This window comes from Orcinus orca, chromosome 14 (genome assembly GCF_937001465.1).
Source record: "Orcinus orca chromosome 14, mOrcOrc1.1, whole genome shotgun sequence".
NCBI classification, from domain to species: Eukaryota; Metazoa; Chordata; class Mammalia; order Artiodactyla; family Delphinidae; genus Orcinus; species Orcinus orca.
In genome coordinates this window covers 28,607,497-28,633,356 of record NC_064572.1, presented here as the reverse complement: position 1 = coordinate 28,633,356, position 25,860 = coordinate 28,607,497, and the positions used below count along the sequence as shown (strand labels likewise).

General features: G+C 48.0%; 1 protein-coding gene across 6 annotated transcripts in view; it reads left to right on the top strand.

The window, feature by feature from the left end:
- LRRC20 (leucine rich repeat containing 20) overlaps positions 1–25,860 on the top strand; it is a 68,408-nt gene that overhangs the window by 18,339 nt on the left and 24,209 nt on the right. For all 6 annotated transcript variants that reach the window (XM_049697320.1, XM_033407567.2, XM_049697318.1 and 3 more), the window contains exon 3: positions 17,808–17,957. In XM_049697320.1, coding sequence (XP_049553277.1) covers positions 17,808–17,957 — 150 coding nt within the window. The remainder of the gene's footprint in view (positions 1–17,807; positions 17,958–25,860) is intronic.

Genomic DNA, 25,860 nt, shown 5'->3' with positions numbered 1-25,860 from the left:
TATTAGCTCATTCCTTTCTTCATTCCCCGAAAGGGCATTTGAACACCCATTTTATAGAGGGGGATCCCAAAGCAAAGCTTCCCAGGGGTGAGGGGTATGGTTACGTGCAGAAGTGTTTGCCCAGCTCTGTGCTGGGCCTGAGGGGTAGTCAGCAGGAGGGCACGTGCTCCTCTGGTCAGGTTCATCGCTCACGGATCCTGTAGGCAAGTCTGCGGATACTTACCAGTTGGGGGAAGATGGTCCAGCACAAGCACGAAGGCAGGTGTCCTGAGGCTGAAGTGGTTGGGACGCCCTTCCTGGGGGAGGTGGGCTGGGCTGGCAGGAGGAGCTCTAGGGGCAGAGCGGAGAGGGAAGGGCATTCTAGACCGTGGGAAAGGCATGAGCCACACCTGGGTGATGAGTGAGCTCGAGGACTGGCAGGTGGGTGGCTGCGGTGAGGTGTGCAGCCGGCGGCCAGGCCCTGGTGTTTGGCTGGGTCAGATGCTGAGCCCACGGTGCTGCTTGGAGACGTTTGCTGCCACTTCCTGGATCCATTCAGTTCTTCAGCTGTGACCTCAGGAAGCCCACTTACTCCTCTGAGAAAGCATGCCTTACAGGGCAGAATTCCTTATTATTTCAAGTCTGAGTGATTGTTTGAGGAGGAGAAAAGGCATTGTAAAAATCCAGTCAGTAAGTGCAGCTCTTTCGTGCCCGGGCGCTGCCTTTGTTCAGTAAGTACAGTCTCCCCAGCTGTCAGCTGCAGCCCCCCTTGCCTTCTGCCCTGCTCAGAAGCCGGCTCCGGGCTCGCTGAGTCATCTGGCATCTCGTCACCCCTGGAGAAGCCCACGTGCACACGTGGGCTTCTGCTATGGCAAGAGTACTGTCAGGTCTCCTCTGCCCAGCAAGTTAGACCGGGGAAATATATTCTGGGACATGCACTGGCTCCTCCTGTGGGCCAGGCATTGTGCCGGGCACTGGGGGTGTTGGGGAGGATGAGAGGTGAAAGGACACTGTCCCTGCCTGCAAGGAACAAGTGTTTGCCTCCCTTTAACCATGTGCATGTGATGTTCGCGGTTTGGGCCATGTCAGAGGGCCAGGTGTACTCCCAGTCACAGGTGGAGTAACGTGATTGACTCTCAAGTCAGGCTGCCCTGGTTTGAAGCCTGGCTCAGCCACTCATTAGCTGTGTGACCCTGGGCAAGTTACTTGATCTCTCTGATCAAGTTAAGTCTGATCTGAGTTAAATCTCCATTTTCTTATGTCTAAAAGGTCCTTACTTTCTAGAGTTGTGAGGATGAAAATTGGGTAATGCCCATAAATGTTTAGAATGGTGGCCAGCGTATGCTCAGTGCTATGAGTATCAACTATGATTATTATTACTTAACATTTTTCTTTAAATAAATTTAGCATAGATACAATTGAAAAAGAACTTTATATCATTACTGTAAATGGAAAATCAACATAGTTTTTCATTAATAGTTGATAACTATAAAAACAAAGATGAAAACAGAACACGGTTATGAAATCTTAGGTTAGGCTTGAATCTGCTTCCCATTAAAGAGGGGGTAAAGCAAGGACTAGAGGACTGAGAATTTGAAATGGGACTTTCTCACCGTGTGGCTGATTGTTATTTGTACAGTGAGCACCATCTAAGACCCTCTCGAAGTGTGGTCCAAGGACCAGCAACATCAGCATCCCTGGGGGGCTTGTTAGAAATGCAGATGCTTAGGCCCCATCCCAGATCTGCTGAATCAGAACCTGCATCCTGGGACTTCCTTGGTGGTCCAGTGGTTAAGACTCCACGCTCCCAACGCAGGGAGCCCGGGTTTGATCCCTGGTCCAGGAACTAGATCCCGCATGCATGCTGCAACTGAGTCCACATGCTGCAACTAAGAAGTCCGTGTGCCACAACTAAAGATCCCGCATGCCACAACAAAGATCCCCCCTGCCACAACTAAGACCTGGTGCAGCCAAAATAAATAAATAAAATTTAAAAAAAACAAAAAAACCTGCATCCTAACAAAATCTCCATGTAATTCACGGGCACATTACAATTTGAGAAATCTGGTCTTTTGTCGCCAGATTTGTGAGTTCCACACTTGGAGAGAGATGGGCTCAGTTCAGTCTCTGTGTTTTATGCATGAGGAGGTTAAGGTCCAAAAGTGACCTGCCCAAGGTCACTTGATGAGTTAAGAGCAGCAGCAGATCAGAATCCAGGTCTCCAGACTGGCTCTTCAGGGCAACATCCTTGAGAGAATGGGAAGCCAAGCCAAGCTCCTGCCCATCTTTACTTACTATGTGACCTTGAGCACATTCTTAACCTCTCCGGGCCTCAGTTTCCTTATCTGCAAAAGGGGACTGACACGACTGCCCTTCCTCAGAGGTTGTTGTCAGGATTAAATGAGATGATGCTCAGTCAGTGTTGGCTGTGGTTATCGTTGTAGAAGACCTCAGAGCCTGCCTGGGGCTCTCCAAGACCTGGCTCAGCTTGTGGCCTCTGCTCAGACCGGCTGTGACCGCCTCAGAGCTGATGGTGGCCACGCTTTTGGCATCAGTGAGGCCACCGTTTCTGTTCCCTTTTGTTCTGCGTATTAGTGATGAGTCATTGATTGAATGAAGTAATTTAATATCTCAAATCAGTGACTGTGCGTCACTTGGTTGTATTCTGTATGGGATTAAATTTTGGTTTTAATTAAATACAGGATTTTATTTTTTTTAAGTGATTGGCTGGCTTGCCGGGAAGAAGCAGGGATTGTTTTGGCAAGTCCCACATCCCACAATAACACACACATATGGTTGTCTCCTTGTTGTGATGTTGTTGGAATACGTGACTGCCAGGGGTCTTCTTAGTCCTTCAAGGAGCAACGGAGCTAAAGCACATCCTTGTAATGAATTCTCGCATCAAAACAATGTGTTTTCATCCTCATAACAGCATCTCTTAGTTACTGAGTACACACTGTCTGCCATGCTGTGCTTGGCCCCTTGTGGACCTTTTATTTCATGCTCAGAACAGCCCTGTTAGTTAGATCATCTTGTCCTCATTTTTTTTTTAAGTTGAGGAATAATTCACATACCATAAAATTCACCATTTTAAAGTGTAACATCCTGTGGCTTTTTGTATATTTACAAGATTGTGTAACCATCACCACGATCAATTTTAGAACATTTTCATCACCCCAAAAAGGAACCCTGTACCACTAAGCAATTACTCCAGATTTCTCAAATCTCCCCCAGCCCCTGGCAACCACCATTCTCCTTTTGTCTCTATGGATTTGCTTATTCTAGACACTTTATATAAAGGGAATCATCCAGTATGTGGCCTCTTGTGGTTGGCTTCTTTCACTTAGCATAATGTTTTTGAGGTTCATCCATGTTGTATCAGTATTTCATTCCTTCTTATGGCCGAGTGATATTCCAGTGTATGGAGCTACCACATTTTGCTTATCCATTCCTCAGCTGATACACATTTGAGCTATTTCTACTTTTGGCTGTTGCAAATGATGCTGCTATGAACATGCATGTAGAGGATTTTGCGTGAATTCTTTTTTTTTTTTTTTTTTTTTCCCCGTACGCGGGCCTCTCACTGTTGTGGCCTCTCCCGTTGCGGAGCACGGGCTCCGGACGCGCAGGCTCAGTGGCCATGGCTCACGGGCCCAGCCGCTCCGCGGCATGTGGGATCTTCCCGGACCGGGGCACGAACCCGTGTCCCCTGCATCGGCAGGAGGACTCTCAACCACTGCGCCACCAGGGAAGCCCCTTGCGTGAATTCTTGTTCTCTTTTTATGGAGGGGGAAACTGAGGCTGGAGTTAAGTGACTTCCCTGAGATCCCATAGCAAGAAAGCCCCAGCCCAAGAAAAGCCTCAGTTTGGATCTGGAGGAAGAGAGTGCTGTCAGGCCCACACTGTAGGTGCCTCTTCCTTTTTTAGGTCTCTGGCTGTTCTTGTTAGAGCACATCCTGGCTGTTGGGTGTGATGGCCACTGGCCGGGGGCCAGAAGCTCAGCTTTGTTTGCGGAGGCAGACACTCTGCAGTTCCATCATTTCCCAGAGAGGCTGGGACTTCTGCAGTAGGTCACGGAGAAAGCACCTCTGAGTTCCAGAGTCTCACGTGTGCAGCATTTGTTGTTGGGCTGTCGGCTGTGCTCTGCAGTAGCCCCTCTGGGCTTGGCCCTGGTGGGATTTTTTACCGCATTCCCCATGTAACCATCAGGATGGATGTCCACTGACCAGCCTCCTTGACCTGTTCCCCATGGATAGCTGGGCGTTAGGGATGTTACTTTCTTTAAACTGAGGATATTTGTAAGAAGTAGTAAGCGCTTGTTGTAAAAATATCATACGATACAGAGATCTATAAGGTAGGTAGTAGAAGAAATAACACCCCCAAAACCATGGCCACGTTCAGTGGTCTCACCATGTTCCCAGAAGATGCCATGCACATTTCCCCTTTCCTGGGCACCTTTCTGCCCTTCTCTAACTCCCCGCCAGGGCCCAGTATAACTGCTGTTGTGGTGGAACTTTCTGGACTTCTGCAGTGCTCGGTGAGCTCATCCTGTGACCTTTCCTCCCCAGGTGGCATGAGACAGATGGGGAAAGGCCAGGAAAAGGCTGCTCTAGAAACTGGGAGTTAAACACCAGCAAAATCCCCGAAAATCCCCAAAGCAGCTGTCTCTGGGGAAGGGGATTTTCCAGGAGGCAGGCCAGGGCTCTATTTTTCCTCTTAAACCTTCTAGAGCTAGTTAGCTCTATAAACACTGTGTGCAGATAACAGAATCCAGCCTAATTGTGTGCACTGGTGCGTTGACACCAGTCCTTGATGACTTGTTTCGCTTGCTGTCTGCACCCCACACATCCCAGCTTTGGAGATCAAACAGCATTTCAGAAAACGGCAGCCCTTTGGCTTCTTACGCCAGGATGCCAGCTCCCAACCCCTAGCCCTTGAATATACATGGAGCTGCTGGGAGTTTGATCTTCTGGAAGGGGTCCTGGCTCTTCCCAGCAGGCCCACGCCTAAGTTTTCATTTTCATGTTCCAGAAGAATCTATTTTCTCTATACCAGGCACCTGAATAAGAGTCTCATCCCACCCAGGGCCTCTGATCTGAGGCCCTTGCACAATCCCACATGTTGTTTTGCTAAACTGAGCTCTCTCAGGGTAGACCGCCTGGGTTCAAATCACAGTTCTTCTATTAACCTGCTAAGCCTGTGTTTCTACAATGATAAGATGGGAATGAACATAATACTACCTACTTCATGGGGTTGTTGTGAAGATTAAATTAGATAAAGTGTGTCAAATATTTAAGAAAGTCTCAGGCACATAGGAAGCCCCATACAAGGGTAAGCTATTATTATATCACCTTTTTTTACGACTATCTTCTGATGGTAGTAGGAGGAGGGAGCATAGTGTGGTGTAGACTGATGTAGGGTCGTAGAAAGACCATGGGCATCAGAGTTGGGTTACTCTTGGTTCAAATCCCAGCTCTCTACTCGTGGACCTGGGTGACCAACTTCCCTGAGCTTCAGATCCCCCCATTATACTGCGTGTTCCAGCACGTTCTAAGGCACAGACAATTCTAGAACCCTTGGCTGCAGCTTGCAGCCTCTCCTCTTTGACAGGAGCACTGGCCAGAGCTCTTTGCTCAGTAGAATCATGGAGTCACAGAATGTCCAGCCTGGTTGAGACCCCCACAAGTACCATGGTCTAAACCCTCATTTACAGAAGAGGAGTCAAGGCCCCTGGAGAGGTTGTTTCCCTGAGACCCCACAGCTAATAGCAGAGGGACCGGGATGAAAACATGGGCCTCCTGAGCCCAGCCCAGCTGCTTCCACACCGATGGTCACCTGTGCCTCTTTCAGAGCCGGAAACATGAACAAGCAAGAGAGAAGAACGAAGAGACGGTGGCTCTGTCTTGAAATAGCCCAGTCTGAGGGGAATCGGGAGGCACCCAGGGCAAAATGACTTTCCTCGAGTGAGCAAACTTAAAGCCCCTGCACAGGCATGGACCAGCCAGCACTTAGTTAATGTGAGTTGCTGTCATTATTGTCACCATCATCACCATCAGTCAGGGCCAAGAAACCGCAGCTGGTGGAGGCCTAGTCTCTCTAAGCCAGTAATTCTCAGACTCAAGTTGGAGGGCTTGTTAAAACACAGATGGCTGGGCCCTGCCCCCAGAGCTTCTGATTCTGTAGGTCTGGGTTGGGGCCTGAGAATGTGCATTTCCAACAGATTCAGGGGAGATGCTGATGCCCCAGACCCCCCTTGCCACTGAGAGTGGTCCTTGGACCTGCCTGGTAGAAATGCAGGATCTCAGGTCCCGCCCGAGACCTGTAGCATCAGAAGCTACAGGTCCCGCCCGAGACCTGTAGCATCATCTTAGCAGGATCCCCAGATAATCTGTTGGCACATTATAGTTTGAGAGGTGATGGCGTAATGCAGAGTTCTCTACCCTGGCTGTATGTTAGGATCACCAGGGGTGCTTGGGAACCCCTGATTCCCAAGCCCCAACTCACACTAATTAAGTCAGAATCTCTGCGAACGAGACTCAGGTATCAAGAGTCTGTAAAGCTCCCTGGGTGACTGGCCCAGTGTGTCGCCAAGTCTGAGAACCCCCAGCTAGAATTCAGAGTGGCAGCCAGGATGGGTCTCAGAGATGATCAGCTCCAACCTTGGCATTTACCAGAGATGCACACCAAGGGCTTAAGAGCCGAAGGGTCCTGCCTGAGGTCCCACAGCCAATTAAGTGACACATCCAGGCTCTGGATAATTCTTTCACCAGCTCTTTCAACTCTAAACCTCCTTAATATAGCTCCATGGTAACTGCAATATACCAGTGTCCACAGGAATTCATTGTAAATCTTGGAAGGACTGTCTGCTCATTGGAACTCCAGATCTCTTGTTTCAGAGCAGCTGACCATCCCAAGTGACAGTTACATATCGTAGGGAGGCTGTGTACATAGTGGTTAGGAGCACAAGCTCAGGGCCAGCTATGCCCTTTACTAACAAGCCCACAGGTCTGTATCTCAGATTCTTCCTCTAGAAGCAAAGATGGTGATAATAGTTCCCATCTCATGAGGCTGTTGTGAGGATTAAGAGTTAATATGAGGGCTTCCCTGGTGGCGCAGCGGTTGAGAGTCCGCCTGCCGATGCAGGGGATGTGGGTTCGTGCCCCGGTCCGGGAAGATCCCACATGCTGCAGAGCAGCTGGGCCCATGAGCCACGGCCGCTGAGCCTGCGCGTCCGGAGCCTGTGCTCCGCAACGGGAGAGGCCACAACAGGGAGAGGCCCGTGTACCGCAAAAAAAAAAAAAAAAAAAGGATGAAATTTTGCCATCTGCAACAACACGGATGGTCTTGGGGGGTATTATGCTTAGTGAAATAAGTCAGAGAGAGACAAATACTTATGATATCGCTTAATCTGAAAAATAAAACAAACTAATGTATGTAACAACCACAGAAAAACAGACTCACAGATATAGAAAACAAACTAACGGTTACCAGTGGGGAGAGGGGAGGGAGGAGGGGCAAGATAGGGGTAGGGAATTAAGAGGTACAAACTACTATGTATAAAATACACAAGCACAGGGAAGATAGCCAATATGTTATAACTACGAATGGAATATAACCTTTAAAAATTGTGAATCACTATGTTGTACACTTGAAACATAAAATATTGTATATCAGCTATACCTCAATAAATAAAATTAAAAATAAATTAAAAAAATTTAAAAGTTAATATGACAATGCTGAGATCACTGACTTTCACACAGGAAGCACTCTATAAATGTTGATTATTATTTCATTAACTGAGTGACCTTGAATAAATCATATGACCTTGGGCAATCCAATCTTTTAACTTCTCTGTGATTCAGTTTCCTCCTTTGTTAAATGAGGGTAAGTGTAGAACTGACCTTACAGAGTACTTGTGAGGAGCAGAAGAGATTGTAGGTCTGAGGCCCTGAGCAGTTTTGGACCCACAGCTGGTGTCAGTGAATGGTGGCTGTGGTCATATGTCACAGACAGAAAAACTTACAGTAGTAAGTTCTGTCTGGGGCAGGGTCTGAGCTGGGCTGTTCCAGACTCTCTGAAGGGAGCATCTAAAACCATGGGGATTGAGGTTTCTGAGATGTTTTGCCTGAAGTAAAGCTTGTCATGTCCTTCATCCTCATATATGTAAAGCATTGTCACTTGGGAGCAGATACCTATGTGTGATCCAAGAGGGCAGAAGGACCACTAGGTAGTGGCAGGGTAGCAGTTATCATATGGTTCATGAAAGAACTCTCTAACAGTTCGAACCATTCTGTGGAGGGGAGGGGAGCTCCCCATTATCAGAGGTGTTCAAGAAGAACTCTGTGCCTTCCAGTGGAGACATTGAGAGAATTTCAGGTCTGAGATTGGAGGCTGCATTACTCAGTATTTCCCAAGTTTGCTTATGGGTAAGAATCACCTGGGAATACTTGTTAAAAAACACAAATTCCGGGGCTTCCCTGGTGGCGCAGTGGTTGAGAGTCCGCCTGCCGATGCGGGGGACGCGGGTTCGTGCCCCGGTCCGGGAGGATCCCACATGCCGCGGAGCGGCTGGGCCCGTGAGCCATGGCCGCTGAGACTGCGCGTCCAGAGCCTGTGCTCCGCAACGGGAGAGGCCACAACAGTGAGAGGCCCGCGTACCGCAAAAAACAAAAAAAAACCCCCCAAAAACCCCCACAAATTTCCTGGTGCCGTTCCAGACCCACTGAGGCAGAATCTCAGGAGTAGGGGCCTAGGACCCACCTCTCCAGATGCTTCTTAGTGGGAAATTTGGAAAACATGGGCTAAATGGCCTTCAGCCTCCTTCTAATCCTGAAAAAAAGAGTCCACGAAAAAAGACGTTTGTGAAAAGAGATATTTTGTGAAAACAAGACATTCTGGGTGGGACTGGTGGCAGATTTCCTCCTGCAGCCTGGGGAGTCTTGCATCTTGGTCAGGCCACAGAGCCCACACACCCGCCAGCCTGAGTCCCCGACACTTTCTCCTCGGGTCCTGTGGCTTGGTTACCAGGGGCTCCATGATCCTCTGCGCTCCCTGCACAGGCCCCTGTCACCAGGCCCACCTCTCAGCGGGAACTGAGCAGGGGTCAGAGTTCTGTTTCTAAGGAACAACACAAGCTTGACTCAGCCCTCCTGACTTCCCACAGAACGTTCTGTTTACTGCTTGGATTTTGCGTTTTCTGCCCTGGTTTTTCCCACCAGTTACTTTTCATCAGGCATTCGTTAGAATTTATGAGATAACCTTTAAGGACCCATGCACTTTGAATTAAAGAGCTTCTTTATTAACACGAAGTACCATTCTAATTAGAGGTTTGGGGACATGCAGTTTGGCCTTCTTGTGACAATAATTATGATTATGAGGATAATTATGCCTTGTGTTTATTACAGGGCCTTCCCCCCAAGGGTCTCTGTTCTCTACTATAGCTCAAGTGTCGGTGCCGGGGGCACTGAGGAAAGGCACACTTGAATCCAGCTGCCAGCTGCCCTGTGTTAGTAACCCCAGCCCCTGATGGGGTCTGTGGGCGTGCATGCACCACCAAGTAGCATGAAATGATTCCTTCCTCTCTGGTGAGGCTCCAGAAAATTGCAGGAGGAGCCGAGGCTCAAAGGTGGAGCCTCAGAGGAAATGAAGGTTCTCTGGGCTTTTGCGCATGCCATGGCCCATGCCTGGGTTGCCGTCCCTCTCTCCTCTCTGATTCTAGTAACCTCTTATCCATCAGTGTGCAGCCTGAACCTAGGCAACCAATTGTCCTGAGTTGTCTGGGGCTAAGGAGGGGTCCCCCAGGATGCAGGGCTTTTGGTACTAAAATTGGGATTGTCCCAGGCAAACCAAAACAAGTTGGTCACCCTACTGGAATCTTTGCATTCCGATTCTTTGCACTCCATCATCTCCCCCAAATGACCTTGGACGATTGGCCTATCAACACAGGCCTCATTTTCCACCTGTGAGGGTAACTCATGATTAATACATAAACAGCGCCTGCTACTGTGCCTGGCACATGGTCAGTACTCGTGATGCTAGCTATGCCTGTTTTTTTTAGTTGAATGAGAACTTTGAGATCACCCAGCCTCCATCTGGTTCAGGAATCCTCTCAGTGGTGACCCTGCCTGATCACCCCATGACGCTGCACTTACTTCCTCACATGGAACCTTTTCCTTATGACTGCTGAACTAGCCCCCGTCCTGTCAGCTCTGAGGACCCATAGAGAATGGGACTCTCGGTGACATCCCATGGCTCCTGGAGGATGACTTGCCTGTCTTCAGCCTGGGTCTTCTCTTCCCTCGGTAGGGTCCCTCTCTCCCTTAGTGGGACCTGGCCCCCAGCTACATCCTGGCTGTGTCTTCTGGAAGTTGTGCTGTCTGCCCTCGTGAGCGTTGGACTTGGCTCAACCCCGGGGGCTTTTCTCTACTACACACAGGCATAGTGGGTATAGAAGGTGCCGATCCTTTGAATTAGACCTGGAGAAGAAGTTCCTGAGGACAAAATGCTCATGAAGAAGGCTGCGGGGCCTCTGTCCCCAGATCGCAGGTGCTGAACTGGAAAGGCCTACAGGAGTTTGTAGCCAAGGCCCTGGTGTCCCATTGAGCTGCTCAGCAGAGACTCCACTTTCTCTGGCCTAGAGACAACTGGGCACATTCTTGACTCAGTGGGGCAGGATAGCAAAATGGTTAGTACCCCTGGCTGCCTGATCAGCCTAACCTGTATCCAAATCTTACTCCCCTACATTTAGCTGAATGACCTTGGGCAAGTCACTTACTTGCAGTTTTCTCATGTGTACAGAGAGGATACTTCTGACAGCTTAGCTCACACGAAATAGTGAGTGGTGTTATTTATGGTTATTATTATCCCCACCCCACCCAGGGAATGGACATGAAGTGTTTTGCTCCATCTGTACAGATGGGAAGGTGACTGGGCAAGGTCTGGGTACCTGGATCTCCATATTCTTTTTTTTTTTTTTTAATTAATTAATTAATTTATTTATTGTCTACGTTGGGTCTTCATTTCTGTGTGCCGGCTTTCTCTAGTTGCGGCGCGCGGGGGCCACTCTTTGTTATGGTGTGCGGGCTTCTCATTGCAGTGGCTTCTCTTTGCTGTGGAACACAGGCTCTAGGCACGCAGGCTGCAGTAGTTGTGGCGCAGGGGCTTAGTTGCTCCGCGGCATGTGGGATCTTCCGGGACAAGGGCTGGAACCCGTGACCCATGCACTGGTAGGCGGATTCTTAACCACTGCATCACCAGGGAAGCCCCCTGGATCTCCATATCCTTGACCCAGGGACCATGGAGAGCTGTGCCGGAGGTCACAGGCCTGTCCTCCCAGTTGGGATGGGAGTTCACAGGCAGTGTTAGTGGCTGGTGACGTGGCCTGGATGGGGGTGTTTGCATCATATCCCAGCAGGGCACTCTGTAGGAATCCTTGGGGGCCTTTGCCATCAGAGGCAGCCAGACTGTTCTGAGCAGGCGCTCCATGGTGCACACTCCTACCCGAACACCAATCAAAGGATGGAGGGAACAGACGGAGTCCCCAAGAACAAAAAAATCATAGGGAAGCCACAGGGCACAATGCGGAACGGTGCCTGGCACACAGTAGGACCTCAGTAGTTATTTGTGGAAGATAAATGAAAGCAACAGGTGTGGATGCATTTTGGGCTCTCAGCCCCCAACCCCCCCCAGATGCCGGGCCACATGCTTCTGTGACTGTGTCAGTGGGCAAGTGAGACTGCAGAGGCCATGTGTTGCTTGCACTGGGGACTGGGAGAGTGGGGTGGTGTACAGTTGGGATGGCATGTGGGCAGCCCAGGTGGGAGGAACAAGGCTGTGGGCCGGGCGTTTCTGAGCTGACCTCCTCTGGAAGACAGCTGCTTTGAGGATCCTTGGAAATAACCTGAGTGGCGTTATGTCTCTTCGGCCTTCATCGTGAGCACTTTCTTTCCCCACTTTGGGGAGCAGAGTTCATTATATGATTCTTCAGTAGTGCCTGAGTGCTGAAAGTGCCAACTCGTAACTTCGACTTCAGTCCAGTACAGAGAGCTACTGTCTTTCTCTCATGGCTCTGCCTTCTCTGTGTCTCAGATTGATGAGGAGCTGGCTGGCTTCAGTTTATCCTTGAATATGTCAGGTTATTTTTTCCAATAAAAGCTATTTTTATGATACGTTTATTTTTCTATTTTAAAAGTAAAGCATCACCATATATACTTAAAATATTTTTATGCAGATAGATAGTGGTACTTATTTTGTACAAAATAAACAAACAGCAGGACTATAAATAGTAATAAATTGCTCAAATCCTTTGTAATAACCATTTAACATTCTGGTTATTTTCCTTTTGGTCTTCTTTCCCAGGCATGTATACTTTTGTATATAGTTGGAATTACTGTGTGCGTATAATTTTTATATTCTGCTTAAAAAAAAAAAAACACCTAAATGCTATAACTTGAACTATTAAACAAGAAAATGGGCTTCCCTGGTGGCGCAGTGGTTGAGAGTCCACCTGCCGATGCAGGGGACACGGGTTCATGCCCCGGTCTGGGAAGATCCCACATGCCGCGGAGCGGCTGGGCCCGTGAGCCATGGCCGCTGAGCCTGCGCGTCCGGAGCCTGTGCTCCACAGCGGGAGAGGCCACAACAGTGAGAGGCCTGCGTACCGCAAAAAAAAAAAAAAAAAAAGAAAAACAGTGAACAGACATAGGTTGATAATATTATTTAGGGACCTCTACCAACACCTAGGGGGGTGATGGAGGGGGTGGAATGCCAGAACTCCAAATAGAAAAATAGCAAGAGACCTGAACAAGATTTTCCACCAGGGAAATAAAAATGGTTAATTAACCATAAAAGATAATCAGTCTCATGAAAGCAAGGGATACCATTTCCCCTGATCATATTAGCAAGGATTTTTTTAATGATCCTCTTATTTGTTGGCTAGAGTATATGTAAATTGGTATAAATATCCTGGAAAGCAGTTTGGCAACACATATCAGTGGCTGTATATTTATTTACTAATTATATTTTCTCCCTGGTGAATATCTATCATCTGGTGGCCTTTCTTAAATTAAGTTACATTGAGCATTTAAAATAATCAAGATAACAACTTATGTATCCCATTTATAGATCCTTTTTCACAATCTGTTGCTTGCCTTATTTGCTTCTAAGCATCCAGGTGTTTCATATTTTTTTATAGTTAGGTTTGTTGATCTGTTCCTTTGTGATTCTTCAAGGCTCCTAGGTTGAGAAAGTCTTCCTCACTTAAGTGGTTGTATAAGTCTGTTTACTTCTGATTTTTTGATTTCATTTCAAAAAATATTTAAAGTGTAATTTTATCTAGAGTTTTTTTTTTTTTTGATTCTTAGGTTAATTGAGAGTCTCTTTCTCTTATTTTCCCCAAATTGTTAATTGGTTATTCTGACATCAGTTATTAATCCTTCCCTTCCCTAATTTATTTGTGAGGCCACCATTTTAGTGTTTATTAAACCATGACATATTATTTATGGTCTGTATTTTCTGGACTATGGATCTGTATTTTCTTTCTATGTAGTTACTGTATTTTCTTTCTATGATCTCTTTTTCCTATTACCCTCTGTTTTAATTACTGCAGCCTTATAAAATTGGTTATCACTTCACCTTCTTCTCTTTTAGAGAGTCTTGCTTGCTTATTCCCTAGTTGAAATTTAAAACCATTTCATCAAGTTTAAAAAAAAAACTTTTTGGGCTTTGAGTAGGAATTGCATTAAACAATCTGTAAATTAACTTCTTTAAAAAATCACTGTTATTTCAATATTTTAACTTCTTGTCAACGAATGCTATATATCTCCATGTACAAACCCATTTTTTTTTATTTATTTATTTTTTACTTATTTTTTTGGCTGCATTGTGTCTTCGTTGCTGCGCGCAGGCTTTCTCTAGTTGTGGTGAGTGGGAGCTACTCTTTGTTGCAGTGCACAGGCTCTAGGTGCACGGGCTTCAGTAGTTGCAGCATGTGGGCTCAGTAGTTGCAACGTGCAGGCTGAGTAGTTGTGGCTTGCAGGCTCTAGAGCGCAGGCTGAGTAGTTGTGGCGCACGGGCTTAGTTGCTCCGTGGCATGTGGGATCTTCCCAGACCAGGGATCAAATCTATGTCCCATGCATTGGCAGGCAGAGTCTCAACCACTGAGCCACCAGGGAAGTCCTCCCATTTGTAAAAATATCTTTGTGAACCTTTCTACTTTTTTTTTAAATCTTTTTTAAAAATAGATCTTTATTGGAGTATAATTGCTTCACAATACCGTGTTAGTTTTCGTCGCACAGCAAAGTGAGTCAGCCATATGCATACACACACATGTCCCCATATTCCCTCCCTCTTGAGCCTCCCTCCCATCCTTCCTATCCCACCTCTCTAGGTCATTGCAAAGCACCCAGCCGATCTCCCTGTGCTATGCTGCTGCTTCCCACCAGCCAACTATTCTACATTCGGTAGTGTATGTATGTCGATGCTACTCTCACTTCGCCTCAGCTTCGTCCTCCCACCCCATGTCATCAAGTCCATTCTCTATGTCTACCTCTTTATTCCTGCCCTGCAACTAGGTTCATCAGTACCGTTTTTTTTAGATTCCATATATATGCGTTAGCATACGGTATTTGTTTTTCTCTTTCTGACTTACTTCACTCTGTATGACAGACTCTAGGTCCATCCACCTCACTACCTATTAGAGAAATGCAAATCAAAACTACAATGAGGTATCACCTCACACCCATCAGAATGGCCATCATCAAAAAAGCTAGAAACAATAAATGCTGGAGAGGGTGTGGAGAAAAGGGAACCTTCCTACACTGTTGGTGGGAATGTGAATTGATACAGCCACTGTGGAGAACAGTATGGAGGTTCCTTAAAAACTAAAAATAGAACTACTTTTCTTAATACTGGTCAGATATATTTTCTATTATGATTATCTCTATTTTATATTATACTGCTGTTTGGAATAGGAGGCTAAAAACTATACTTATTGCTGGCATATGGGCAATTCAATATTATTGAATTTTGCACTTTTAATTAGCCACTTTGCTGAGATCTTTTTAATTTGTGTACTTTGTCAGATGCCTGCTTTGTTGAGGTTATGCAGTCATCTCACATGCACTTAATAATCATTTTGTCTGTTTCTAATGTTTATGCTTTCTATTTCTTTGGCCAGAACTTCTAAGACCATAGTCAGGGATACAGATGATGGAAGGCATCCTTATTTTGCTCTTTGTTTTAAAGGGAAAGCTTCTGGCATTTTCCTTGATGTTGTTCCTAGCAGGTCTGAGATCTGTTGCTCTTAGCCAAAGGGGCTGTTGTGATTCACAACCACAACAAGACTCCTTTCTAGACCTTTGTGCTTCTGGCACCAAGCACTAGGGGGCTCATTGTTTGGAAGTGTTTGCCCTTTCAAGAATCCTCAGCTTGCCCCAAACTTCGAGCCTACAGAGCTGGTCTACTTCCAGCCCTTGGTCTCTTTTTACTGAAAGTCTGACCTCTGGGCATTCGTTCTTCCCGGCAGGACCTTGCAGTCTCTTCTGTAAACCCCACTTGCTGATATAAGAGCAGGTACCTGACATTGGACTGGTACGCAGGGCTGGGATCACCTAACGTAGCCCTGGACCAGAGCAAACAGTAAAGACACTTCTTTTCTTTTTTTTTTTTGGCCACGCCACACGGCTTGTGGGATCTTAGTTCCCTGACCAGGGGTCGAACTCAGGCCCCCTGCAGTGGAAGCTTGGTGTCCTAACCATTGGACCAACAGGGAATTCCCTAAAGACACTTCTTAACAGGATGTCCTACCCCTATGGTTCCTCAGTCTTTTGGACTTTTGCCCTTACCCCCACCTGTCCCCTTTCTTTCCTTAAACCAGCTTAATGAGGTCACCAGTAACCCTGCCCTGCCCTCCAAGCCTGGTGGACCTCTGCTGACGCTGTGCTCTGGGGGCCTTCCCAGTCCAGTGGGAAAGCAGACACAAAAGGAGGTTAATACAATACAGGATGAAGAGGTCTCATTTACACCATATGAGACTCAGAGGCTGGAGCTTAGGGCCGTCAGGGAAGGCTTCGTGGAGGAGATGACATTTGAGCTGGTATTAGAGCCAGAGTAGAAATTCTGTGAGGCAGATAAGGGAGAAGGGCTTAAATTTTGATTATTTCTATAGACTTTGCATTATTGTTGCTGTTCAGAATAAGATCTTTAAAAACTGTATTTTATTGTTGGCATATAGGAATATTATTGAATTTTGTATATTAATACTGGAACAACCTTCAAAGGCTTAGAGGTGCCTGGGGAAGCCTGGCCTCTTTGGGGAAAAGACAAGAGTTTGTTGAGAGATGGGGCAGTGCTGTCTGAGTTGATGAGTGCTCCTGAACGGGGTTGGGGGGGCAATCACCAGTAATGGGGGTGATCCAGGAAGATTTCCAGAAGAGGTGGGATGGGAACTGGCCTTGAAGCATGGAGACAATTTGGGTAAGGTGGGAAGGGGAGAGCAAAGTGGAAGGTGAGTAGGGAAACAGCATTTGTATTCAGCATTCCCACTACTTATCTGCCAGGCACTTGGTTAGTACATTGAGTACTTATTATTATATTTACTTTTCCTGACAGCCTTGCTAGGTAGACAACGATACCCCCATTTTACAGATGAGAAAACTGAGGCTCAGGAAACTTAAGTGACTTAGATGAGCTGGACAGCCTAATTTCTGAGCCTCCATGCTTTCAGTGTCTCTCTGCTGCCATATATATGAAACAGGTTTATTGAGATATAATTCACATACCATACAGTTTAGGGTGTACAGTTCAGTGATTTGAGTATATTCACAGAGCTGTGCAACTATTACCACATCCAATTTTAGAACATTTGCATTACTCCAACAAAGAAGCCCCTCACCCCTTAGTTGCCATCCCTCAATACCCCCAGCCCTAGGTAACCACTAATCTACTTCCTGTCTCTGTACATTTGCCTGTTCTGGACATTTCATATGAATGGCCTCATACAATATATTGTCCTTGGTGACTGGCTTCTTTCATTTACCATAATGTTTTCAAGGCCTGTCTATGTTGTAGTATATATTGATACTTCATTTCTTTTTATTGCCAAGCAATATTCCTTTTTATGGATATACACATTTTGCTTATCCATTCGTCTGTGGGTGGATACATGGGTTGTTGCCACTTTTTGGCTATTATGAATAATGCTGCTGTGAACATTCATGTGTACTATTTTGTGTGGACACATGGTTTCATTTTTCCCAGGTATATACCCAGGAGTGGAATTGCTGGGTCATATAGTAACTAGGTTTAACCATTCGAGGAACTGCCAGACTGTTCTTCACAGAGGCTTCCCTGCTACCTCTTAGACAGACCTGTCTTCAGAGTGACAGGATGGGGAAGAAGGTCATACCACAAAGTCTGTGTGAATTGCCTGTTTTCAAAGAAGTAGACTATTATAAAGTACTCTTAAGACCCTGGCTTCGCCGTTGAGTCTGATGACCCTGGAGGGACTTGTGGGTCCTTCAGGGCCTCAAGCACACGGCTGTGAGTGCTGGCCATCAGAGCTCTGTCTTCTGCATTCCAGCTAGCAGGCTGTGCTATTAGAGAAGGTGCTATAATAAGCTGTTAGGTTCAGTGTGTGAGACTTGGACAAGTGTGATGAATGGTGATGAAGGCTCTTGGAGGAGGGACTGCAGGGTCTTGAGCCTGGCACAGGGGAGCCAGGTAGAAGACAAAGGAGGCCGGGAGGAGATACAGGGTCGGGTCTGTGGGGTTTGGGGCAAGTCCATGGGCAGCTGTGGCTGCTAACTCTGGTCTTTGTCCTTTGGCTGCAGACCTGGCCGAGTGCAAGCTGGTTTCCTTCCCCATCGGCATCTACAAGGTCCTGCGAAATGTCACCGACCAGATCCACCTCATCACGCTGGCCAACAACGAGCTCAAGTCCCTCACCAGCAAGTTCATGACCACATTCTGTCAGCTCCAAGGTAGGCCCCGGTCAGCTGAGGCCAGGAGGGCATGCTGACCCTCATCCTTCAGGCTCCGACCCTGTCTAGGGAATGTCACCAGGGCTAGTCCCCAGTCAGCTAGTCTCAGCAAATCCTTCCCAAGGGGAGGCTCTAAGGGTGGACCTATGTCCTCTGGAAATCTCTAAGTGCCACTCCTGCCTCTAGCTGGCTGTGAATCAGATTGACTCATGGTCAGGGGTGTGGGTCCTGGAGTGATTCTCTTGTTTTGAACAGACCAGTAGAGTATTTGGGGTCCTGCAGCTCAGGAGTAGTTATTTTTCGGTAGACTTGAACGAGCCCCCTTCTGACCGCCATGCCCCAACCCCCCTGCAATCTAGCACTGTTCTCCCATGTTGCTTTCTCAGTTCAGGAGTGACAGACGCCAGGGCTGTTGTTTTCTGTGCTGTGCACACGTACAGCAAGCAGACACAGGTGCTCGGCAGGGAGGTGGGCAGGAGGCTGGCAGGTGGGCGTTGTAGATTCATCTGAAATGGCTCCTCCAGGTGGACAAGCAGGCGGCAGTGCCCGCTCTCCACTCTCCAGATAGCCCCCTCCATCCTTCTGCAAGAGTCCACTGCCACTCAGGGACCCGTGGGATGGAGTTGCAGCCTGGGCGCTTGGTGTGTGTTCATGAAATAGTGGGGTGGGAGAATTGGGGAGGGCACAGGGGGCACAGGAGAAGTGATTCCTGCCTTCAGGAATTCTCTATCTGATAGGGGCATGAAAGGAGTCTAAGAGCCTGTTTAGAGAAACCAATACGTAAAATGCTGATGGTACCTGAGGGACTTGAGAGGAGCATTTTTTTGTTTTTGTTTTTGCGGTACGTGGGCCTCTCACTGTTGTGGCCTCTCCCGTCGCGGAGCACAGGCTCCAGACGCGCAGTCCCAGCGGCCATGGCTCACGGGCCCAGCCGCTCCGCGGCATAGTGGGATCTTCCCGGACCGGGGCACGAACCCGTGTCTCCTGCATCGGCAGGTGGACTCTCAACCACTGCGCCACCAGGGAAGCCCGAGAGAGGAGCATATTTCATGCAGCTTCCTACAGGAGGTGCGAGCCCTGGGCGGAGTCAAGAGGGGAGGCGAGAGGTGTGAATTGGCAAACCCAGTGCAGGGACAGGAAGCAGCTTGGACAGTGGCTCAGGAGGGAGCTACAGGCAGGACCTAGACTGGGCGCAAACACAAGGGCAAGCAGGAGGGATTGGTCTGTGTTGTCGTTTCTGACTGAAGCTCACAAAGCTCATTGCGTTTGTGCCTAAAAAGCTAAAGTGCTTATGCTGGGGGTGGAGGGGATCCCAGGGCAACACGTGTTTCCCCAGGTGCACCTGTGGGTGCTTTTGACCAGGCCCACTTTTCCCGTCCTTCTTTTTCTGGTGGCTGCTTCTTTACACAGGTGAGATGGGTCCTCCCAGCTGCCAGGGCCCTTGGACCAGCAGCTCTCGGCCTGGCTGAAATTAGAATTAACTGAGGAGTTTTTCTACAAACATCATTGCCTTGGCTCTACCCCAAGACCAGTTGAATCAGAATGTCTGGGTGTGGGCCTGGGCCTAGGCATCTGTTAACATCAATATCAGTTGTTCTAAAGTGCCGGCAGCCAACATTGAGACCATAGTTCAGGGGTTAAAAACACCAACGCTTAAGAGACTAGCGTGTAGGTAATGAGTGACTCAGATTGGGCATGGGACAAGAGGGAGTGGTGGGGACTGTGGCCACCTGGTACCGGCCCTACTCAGCTTCTGCCAGATGTGCCACGGGATTGTTCTGATAGTTTTATTCAGTTGAAGCTGGAAAGGTGGATATTTATATGAATTTTATCCATTTTTACTTAATTTGTATTTTAATCTGAACACATTTTGCAAGCTAGACTTAGAACAATAGAACAATAGAACACATTTTGCAAGCTAGACTTAGCCTGTGGGCCACCAGTTGGGAGAATCTCCCATAAAGTATTAGAGCTGTCACTGCCATCTCACCTCACGGGTGGAGAAGGAAGGTCAGGGTGAGAAGGCATTCGTCCGGGCTGTCAGAGCCATACACCGAGGTCACCCACCCTGCAGCCAGGGCTGCCTTTCCAGGCCACCTGCGTGAGCTCAAGGGCCTGGAGAGGACTTGACATGGCAGTGCCTTGTGGGATAAGCAAGTAGGCCCTCTCCAGGGACACAGCAGCGAGTGTGGAGAAACACACTTAGGGCCCCTGGATTCGTGACACATCATGATACCCTTCCATCAGAAGTCTGTTGAATGCCGTTTGAACCGTCTCCTGTGCTCTGGTGGCTCCTGGCTCCCCCCACGCCACCTCCGATTACAAAGGCAAGGCTGTCATGTGCCCAGTAATTGGATTTCACGGAGGCAGCCGTGGATGAGGGTTGGTGATCAGGCAGGGAGGGGCTGGAGCTGAGAGACCCACCTGGCTCTGGACCCCAGCCTTTGTTTCTCTTTCAAGTAAAAAAACCCTCTCCTTTTATGTGTGAAGAGGAGACTTGAATAGGCTGTGCTGGGCTCCGCACTGCCTGCTAGCGTCGTCTCCTGGATTTTTATTTATTTATTTATTTATTTTTACATCTTTATTGGAGTATAATTGCTTTACATTGGTGTGCTAGTTTCTGCTTTATAACAAAGTGAATCAGTTATACATATACATATGTTCCCATATCTCTTTCCTCTTGCATCTCCCTCCCTCCCACCCTCCCTATCCCACCCCTCCAGGCGGTCACAAAGCACCAAGCTGATGTCCCTGTGCTATGTGGCTGCTTCCCACTAGCTATCTATTTTACGTTTGGTAGTGTATATATTCTTGACAGAGTGGGTATATGCTGCCTTGGTGCTGGGGAGAGAGCCACCTGCTTGCTCCCTGACTGCCAAGTTGTCTCCTGTGGGTACCCTGGGGACTTTCTGCTGCTGGGGTCACGGCCGCCTCAGAGTTGGGTGGTCTTTAAATGATTACATCCCATTGATCTCCTTCAACCGTCTTATGGCGGGAAAAATGGAATCTGTCCAAAGGGCACATCGGTTCTGCGGAGAGTGGATCCTGAGGTCTGGCTGTGGCTCCTCTGGTCCCTCTCCTCCTGTGTTCCCATCTCCCCACCTCCTCCAGATGCAAGTCATTCAGCTCTTCTTATTGAGTGTGTCCCGGGCCTGCCAGGCCGGAGGTGTGTAAGACACACCTGCAGAAATAGACAAAGACCACCCAAATGAGAACCAGCAGAGGCTGTTCATTCAGAGTTCGCTCTAGCCAGGGAGTCAGCCACTGTCACTTGCATTTGGCAGAGACTCAGAGGCAGGCAGAGGAATGGGAAAGCTTCATAGTGGATGAAAGGGAGAAGTCTTCAGGTGGGCCTGATGGCAGGCTATTGGCCTGGGGAAGCTGGAGGCGGGCGGGCCAGCCAGCAGCAGGGCGTCCTATGGGATTGGTTAGGATGCACATCTGGCTGTCTCTGGTTGCTCCTGAGTGGGATGTTGGGACAAAAATTTAGGGAAACTGTCAGTTAGTAATCAAGTCCCAGCCATTTGGGGCCAACTGTTACAGGGGGTATTCTTTGGCTTCCTGGATTGTCGATGGAGATAGTAGTCTGACTTCCTACAAGCCTGACTTACAGAAGACTAGCTTCCTGGGCTGGCTGCTTTACTAATGGTTTGGTTTCTTGGGCAGGATGCTTCAGGTTATGAGTCCCAGTTCTGTTTTTATACTTGGTCTGGCCATTGCCTGTGTGTATATTCAGTCTCTCACAGCCTGCCTTTCAACTCAATTCATTAGTTCCCCCTGAGCATCTGTTTAGGGCCGGTGTGAGCATGAACAGGAAATAACATGAAAGCCCAAATTCGCTGGGCACTTAGCCCCTGCCAGCTCCACACTGAGGGTTTTACACACATCATCTCATCTAATCCTCATAGCACCGATGTTTGGGAAGGATAAGGAAACCAAGACCTAGACCTGGTCCTTGAGGAGCCCACAGTCTCTCAGGGAGACAGGTGTAGGAGCAGACAACCACTTTATAATGTGAGGGCGCATTTACTCAAAGTCTGGTGACTCTGTGAGGTCAGTCCTCTTATTATCCTTGTTTTACATGAGGAAACTGCGGCACAGAGAGCTTAAGTAACTTGCCTGAGGTCACACAGTGAGAGAGAATAGGGTCAGGACTGTGGGTCCAGATCCAGAGCTCCTTTATAAACTACTAATGGGGGTAAAGTGTATGCACAGTTTTGCAACTTGCCCCTTTTACTTAGCAATATATTTTAGGAACTGGTTCATGTTGGTAGAGTAAGAGCCACCTACCCTTTTCATGGGGGCAGAATGGCTAGCGCTTCATTTTAGTCTGTCCCAGACTCCTCGGTTAGAAGAGTTTTCTCACCCCTTCCCTCTGTGCACCCAAGGAGTGGATGGGGCTTTCGGAAACTTCACTTCTTTCCTCTCTGTTCCCCGTGGGCAGCAACTGTCTCTGTGTGAAGAGTCTGCAGTGCTGAGTATGGGCCACTTGAAGGACAATTATTGTTCCACCTGACCCACTGACTCTGCCCTGCAGGCGGGCCCTTGCAGGTAGGAAAGTAATTGCTCATTGATGCAGTGTGCAGCCAAGGTGCTGATTGACCCTCAGTGGGCAGGTATTTTTGGAGTTGGCACATTCCTTTACCACCAGGCTGCGTAATTACTGCAGGCCAGCCTCATCTGTCCCTTAATGTAATCAGCTGGCCTTGTCTCCGCTGGGGTCAGCCTGAGGCCTCTGAGTCAGCCCTGACAATTGTCCAAGATAAGGATGATGAGGAAGTAATAAGGGGAACTTGGGGAAGGAGAGATCCATTTAGCAGAGTCCAGAAACCACAGCTCAGAAGGGATAGAAAATAAGGGCATGTCATGCCTGGCTGCTTTCAGGCTGGGGACAGTCTTGGGAGTGGGATGGAGTAAGGTCTTCTTCCAGAGACCCTGTCCATCCTGGGAGCCTAGGTTGTTTGACTCTGAACCTTGGTGTAAGACAGCAGGAAGAAACATCTGGAGCTCCCCTAATACAGCCACACACACACACCCCTCTGCCCTTCGACAAGAGGGCAGTGAGACCCTGGGCATAATTGTGAAAGTCTGATTGACTTTCCTGCAAGCCATGTGTCCCAGCTGCATCTACCTTCTCTTATTTTATCTTTTGATTTCTGCCTTTAATGGTAGCTTTCAGGGGTTTTTTCCACAAAAAGCTCCATAATCCAGTAACTAGGTCTCATGGCTCTTGTACCCCTCTAACAGAAGCAGTGCTTTTACTGTTCAAAGATTATCCTTTTCATGTTCCAGCATAGGGCTGAGCGTCTAGTAGGTGCTTAATAACTATGTGTATTGTGCAGCACATCCTGCTTTTCACAACACTCTCGACTCATTCTCACAGCCCTGCTGTAAATGGGCAGGGAGGACTTTCTCATGGAGGCTGTCCAGGGAGAGGATGTTCCCAAGGACACATGATGAGTTAGATCAGAACTAGGTCCTCCTGGGTTTTCCCCCATCATTCATTCACCACTAAATAAGCAGGGATTTGCTGAGTATCTACTCTGAGGACAGGTGCTGCAGGGATTGGTGGTGCAAAACCGGAAAAAGCAGGTGGCCGGAATGGCCCACTTCTCTTGGGGAGGTTGGCTGGGGTTCACATCCTGGTTTGGGGGTTGGGAGAGGAAGGTCAGATTAACTGGGGGAGAGGTTGGGGTTTGTGTGAACTTAGGCAAGTTATTTCATCTCTCTGTAAATTGGAGGTAATGGGTTATAGTAAAATTAAAATGATGATTGCGTGTAAACTCCAGAGAACAAGTACCTGGAGCATAGTACTGCTTATTAGATGTTAGCCATTATTATTCGGTTTTGGTCTAAGCCCCAGACCCAGTGCGGCTGGGTATCCGGCACAAGAGCTCTTTCCTGGAAACCCTTCCCCACCCAATTCCAGCACTTCAATACTTTCTTAATGCAGCAGGAGCCTGACTAACTAGAGTGGGTTGACACTGCCTTTCCAGAGCAGATCTGGGCTCCCTTTGAAGCTCAGTAATGGAAAGCTCTTCCTTCGTTCCCAATTTCAACACAGCCCCTCTGATTACCCTAATGCAGTCAAGGAGCTGAACACCAAGGGTGCAAGCCCTGCCTGCCCAGCCGTGACTCCCTCTGCGCCTTTTGCTTTTCAGAAGTGCTTCTGAGCCGGGGGAGAGGCCGCCTTTCAGGCAGATTCAGCTTCTCCTCCTTGCAGCTGAGCGTCTCCTTAGAGCCTGCTGGTGAAGAATGGCTGGACTTTAGAGAGCAGCCTTCCCTGGGAAACGAGATGCTGGGCAGGGGCATGATTTTGTATCCACAAGTCTCAATCTTGAGAGTAATGATCTCCAGAGAAGGATACACAAAGCAATGACTTGGAAAGCTGCCTCAGCTTTACTGAGTGAAAAAAGCAGTTCTCAAAAGAGTATATCGTCTATGATTCTATTTGTTTTTTAAAAACAATATCCATCCATCCATCCATCCATAAGCATGTACATAGAAAAATATAGAAGAATGAATACCAAACAACAATGGTTCTGGCAGGGGGGAAACACGCAGGATTTTCATTTTCCTTTGTTCCATATTTTTGTGATGTCTCTGTTTTTACAGTGAGCTTGCATTGCTTTTATAAGTAGAAAATGCATTTAAAGTGAAACAAACTGCATCAGTCAGGATAGGCCAGTTTTCCATTAGGAACAAATAATTTCAAATCTCAGTGGCTTCAAAAAACAAAATCTTGTATTTACAGTTGGGATAGCGTTGGGTTTCTGTTACGGTTATTGGCACTGCGCACGTGCCTGAGGGCTAGGCGACCTGCTGCCTTCAGTGGTGATGGAGGACTGGACCTGAATTTTCTCAAGAAGATAACTCGGCACAAACAAGGCCCAGGAGGGCTATGCACAGAGTGGGGAAAATATTAAATCAGTGAAAACAAAAATCTCCCTTGGTGATAGCAAATTTCAGCAAGAGCATCTAATTTTAAGCAGCGCATCTTTCTGAAGCTTCTCCAAGACAAACTAGCTAGCTGAGCAGCCTTGTGTGTGTCAGGGTGTGGAGAATCAGTAAGTGGCATGGATAAAATTACGGACCCGGGAGCCACACTGGCCTGAGGTCAGAACCTGGCTCTGCCACTTCTAACGTCCTGATCTGTAAAACGGGATCCATTCTACGCACCTTCAGTGGGTCATCGTAAGGATTAAGTTGAGGTAAAACATGGTGAACACTGAGAAGAGGGTACTAGTGTGTGGTGAGTGCTCAGGACGATTCGCTCTCTCCGTCATTCTGTAGCAGGCCCCCCCGTGTAGTTGTGTCCAGACCCTGCCTGCTCCTCCCGAGAACACTGACCTGAGGAATCCAGGCAGAGCTTGTCAGGAGGATCCGTTGTACTTTTGGGATGGACCACCTAGTGAGCAAATAGTCTGTAATTTGATAGGAGTGAAAGTTGCCCTTTTCCAGAATGGGGTCCAACCAGATGGAATCAAGCTGGAAAGTCATGAGGGGCAAAAGAGCTCCAGAAGAAGAGTCTGCTGTTCAGAATGGTTCTTGAGCAAATACTTCTGGAACAGGAATGCCTTGTTTGGCTTGGACTTTTAATTAACCTCACTGGGTGAGGGAGCAGTCTTGGCTTTCTGACACCTGGGGTGTCAGAAGGTAGTGAGTTGACGCTGGTTTGTAAAGCTTGGAAGAGTAAGTCTCCCATGGGTCCGTCAGGCTCTGAGCCTGGGCAGAAAGGGTCCCTGCCCTCCTGCTTCTCCCTCAGCCCTGAGAGGAGTGGATGTGATCATACAAAAGCCTTGGGATAATGTTCATTGTAGCCGCACACAAGGGCAGGAGATTTGCAGAACCTTTGAGTCATGAATGCAGCAAGACAGAGACATATAGGAAAGCTATTGACCAT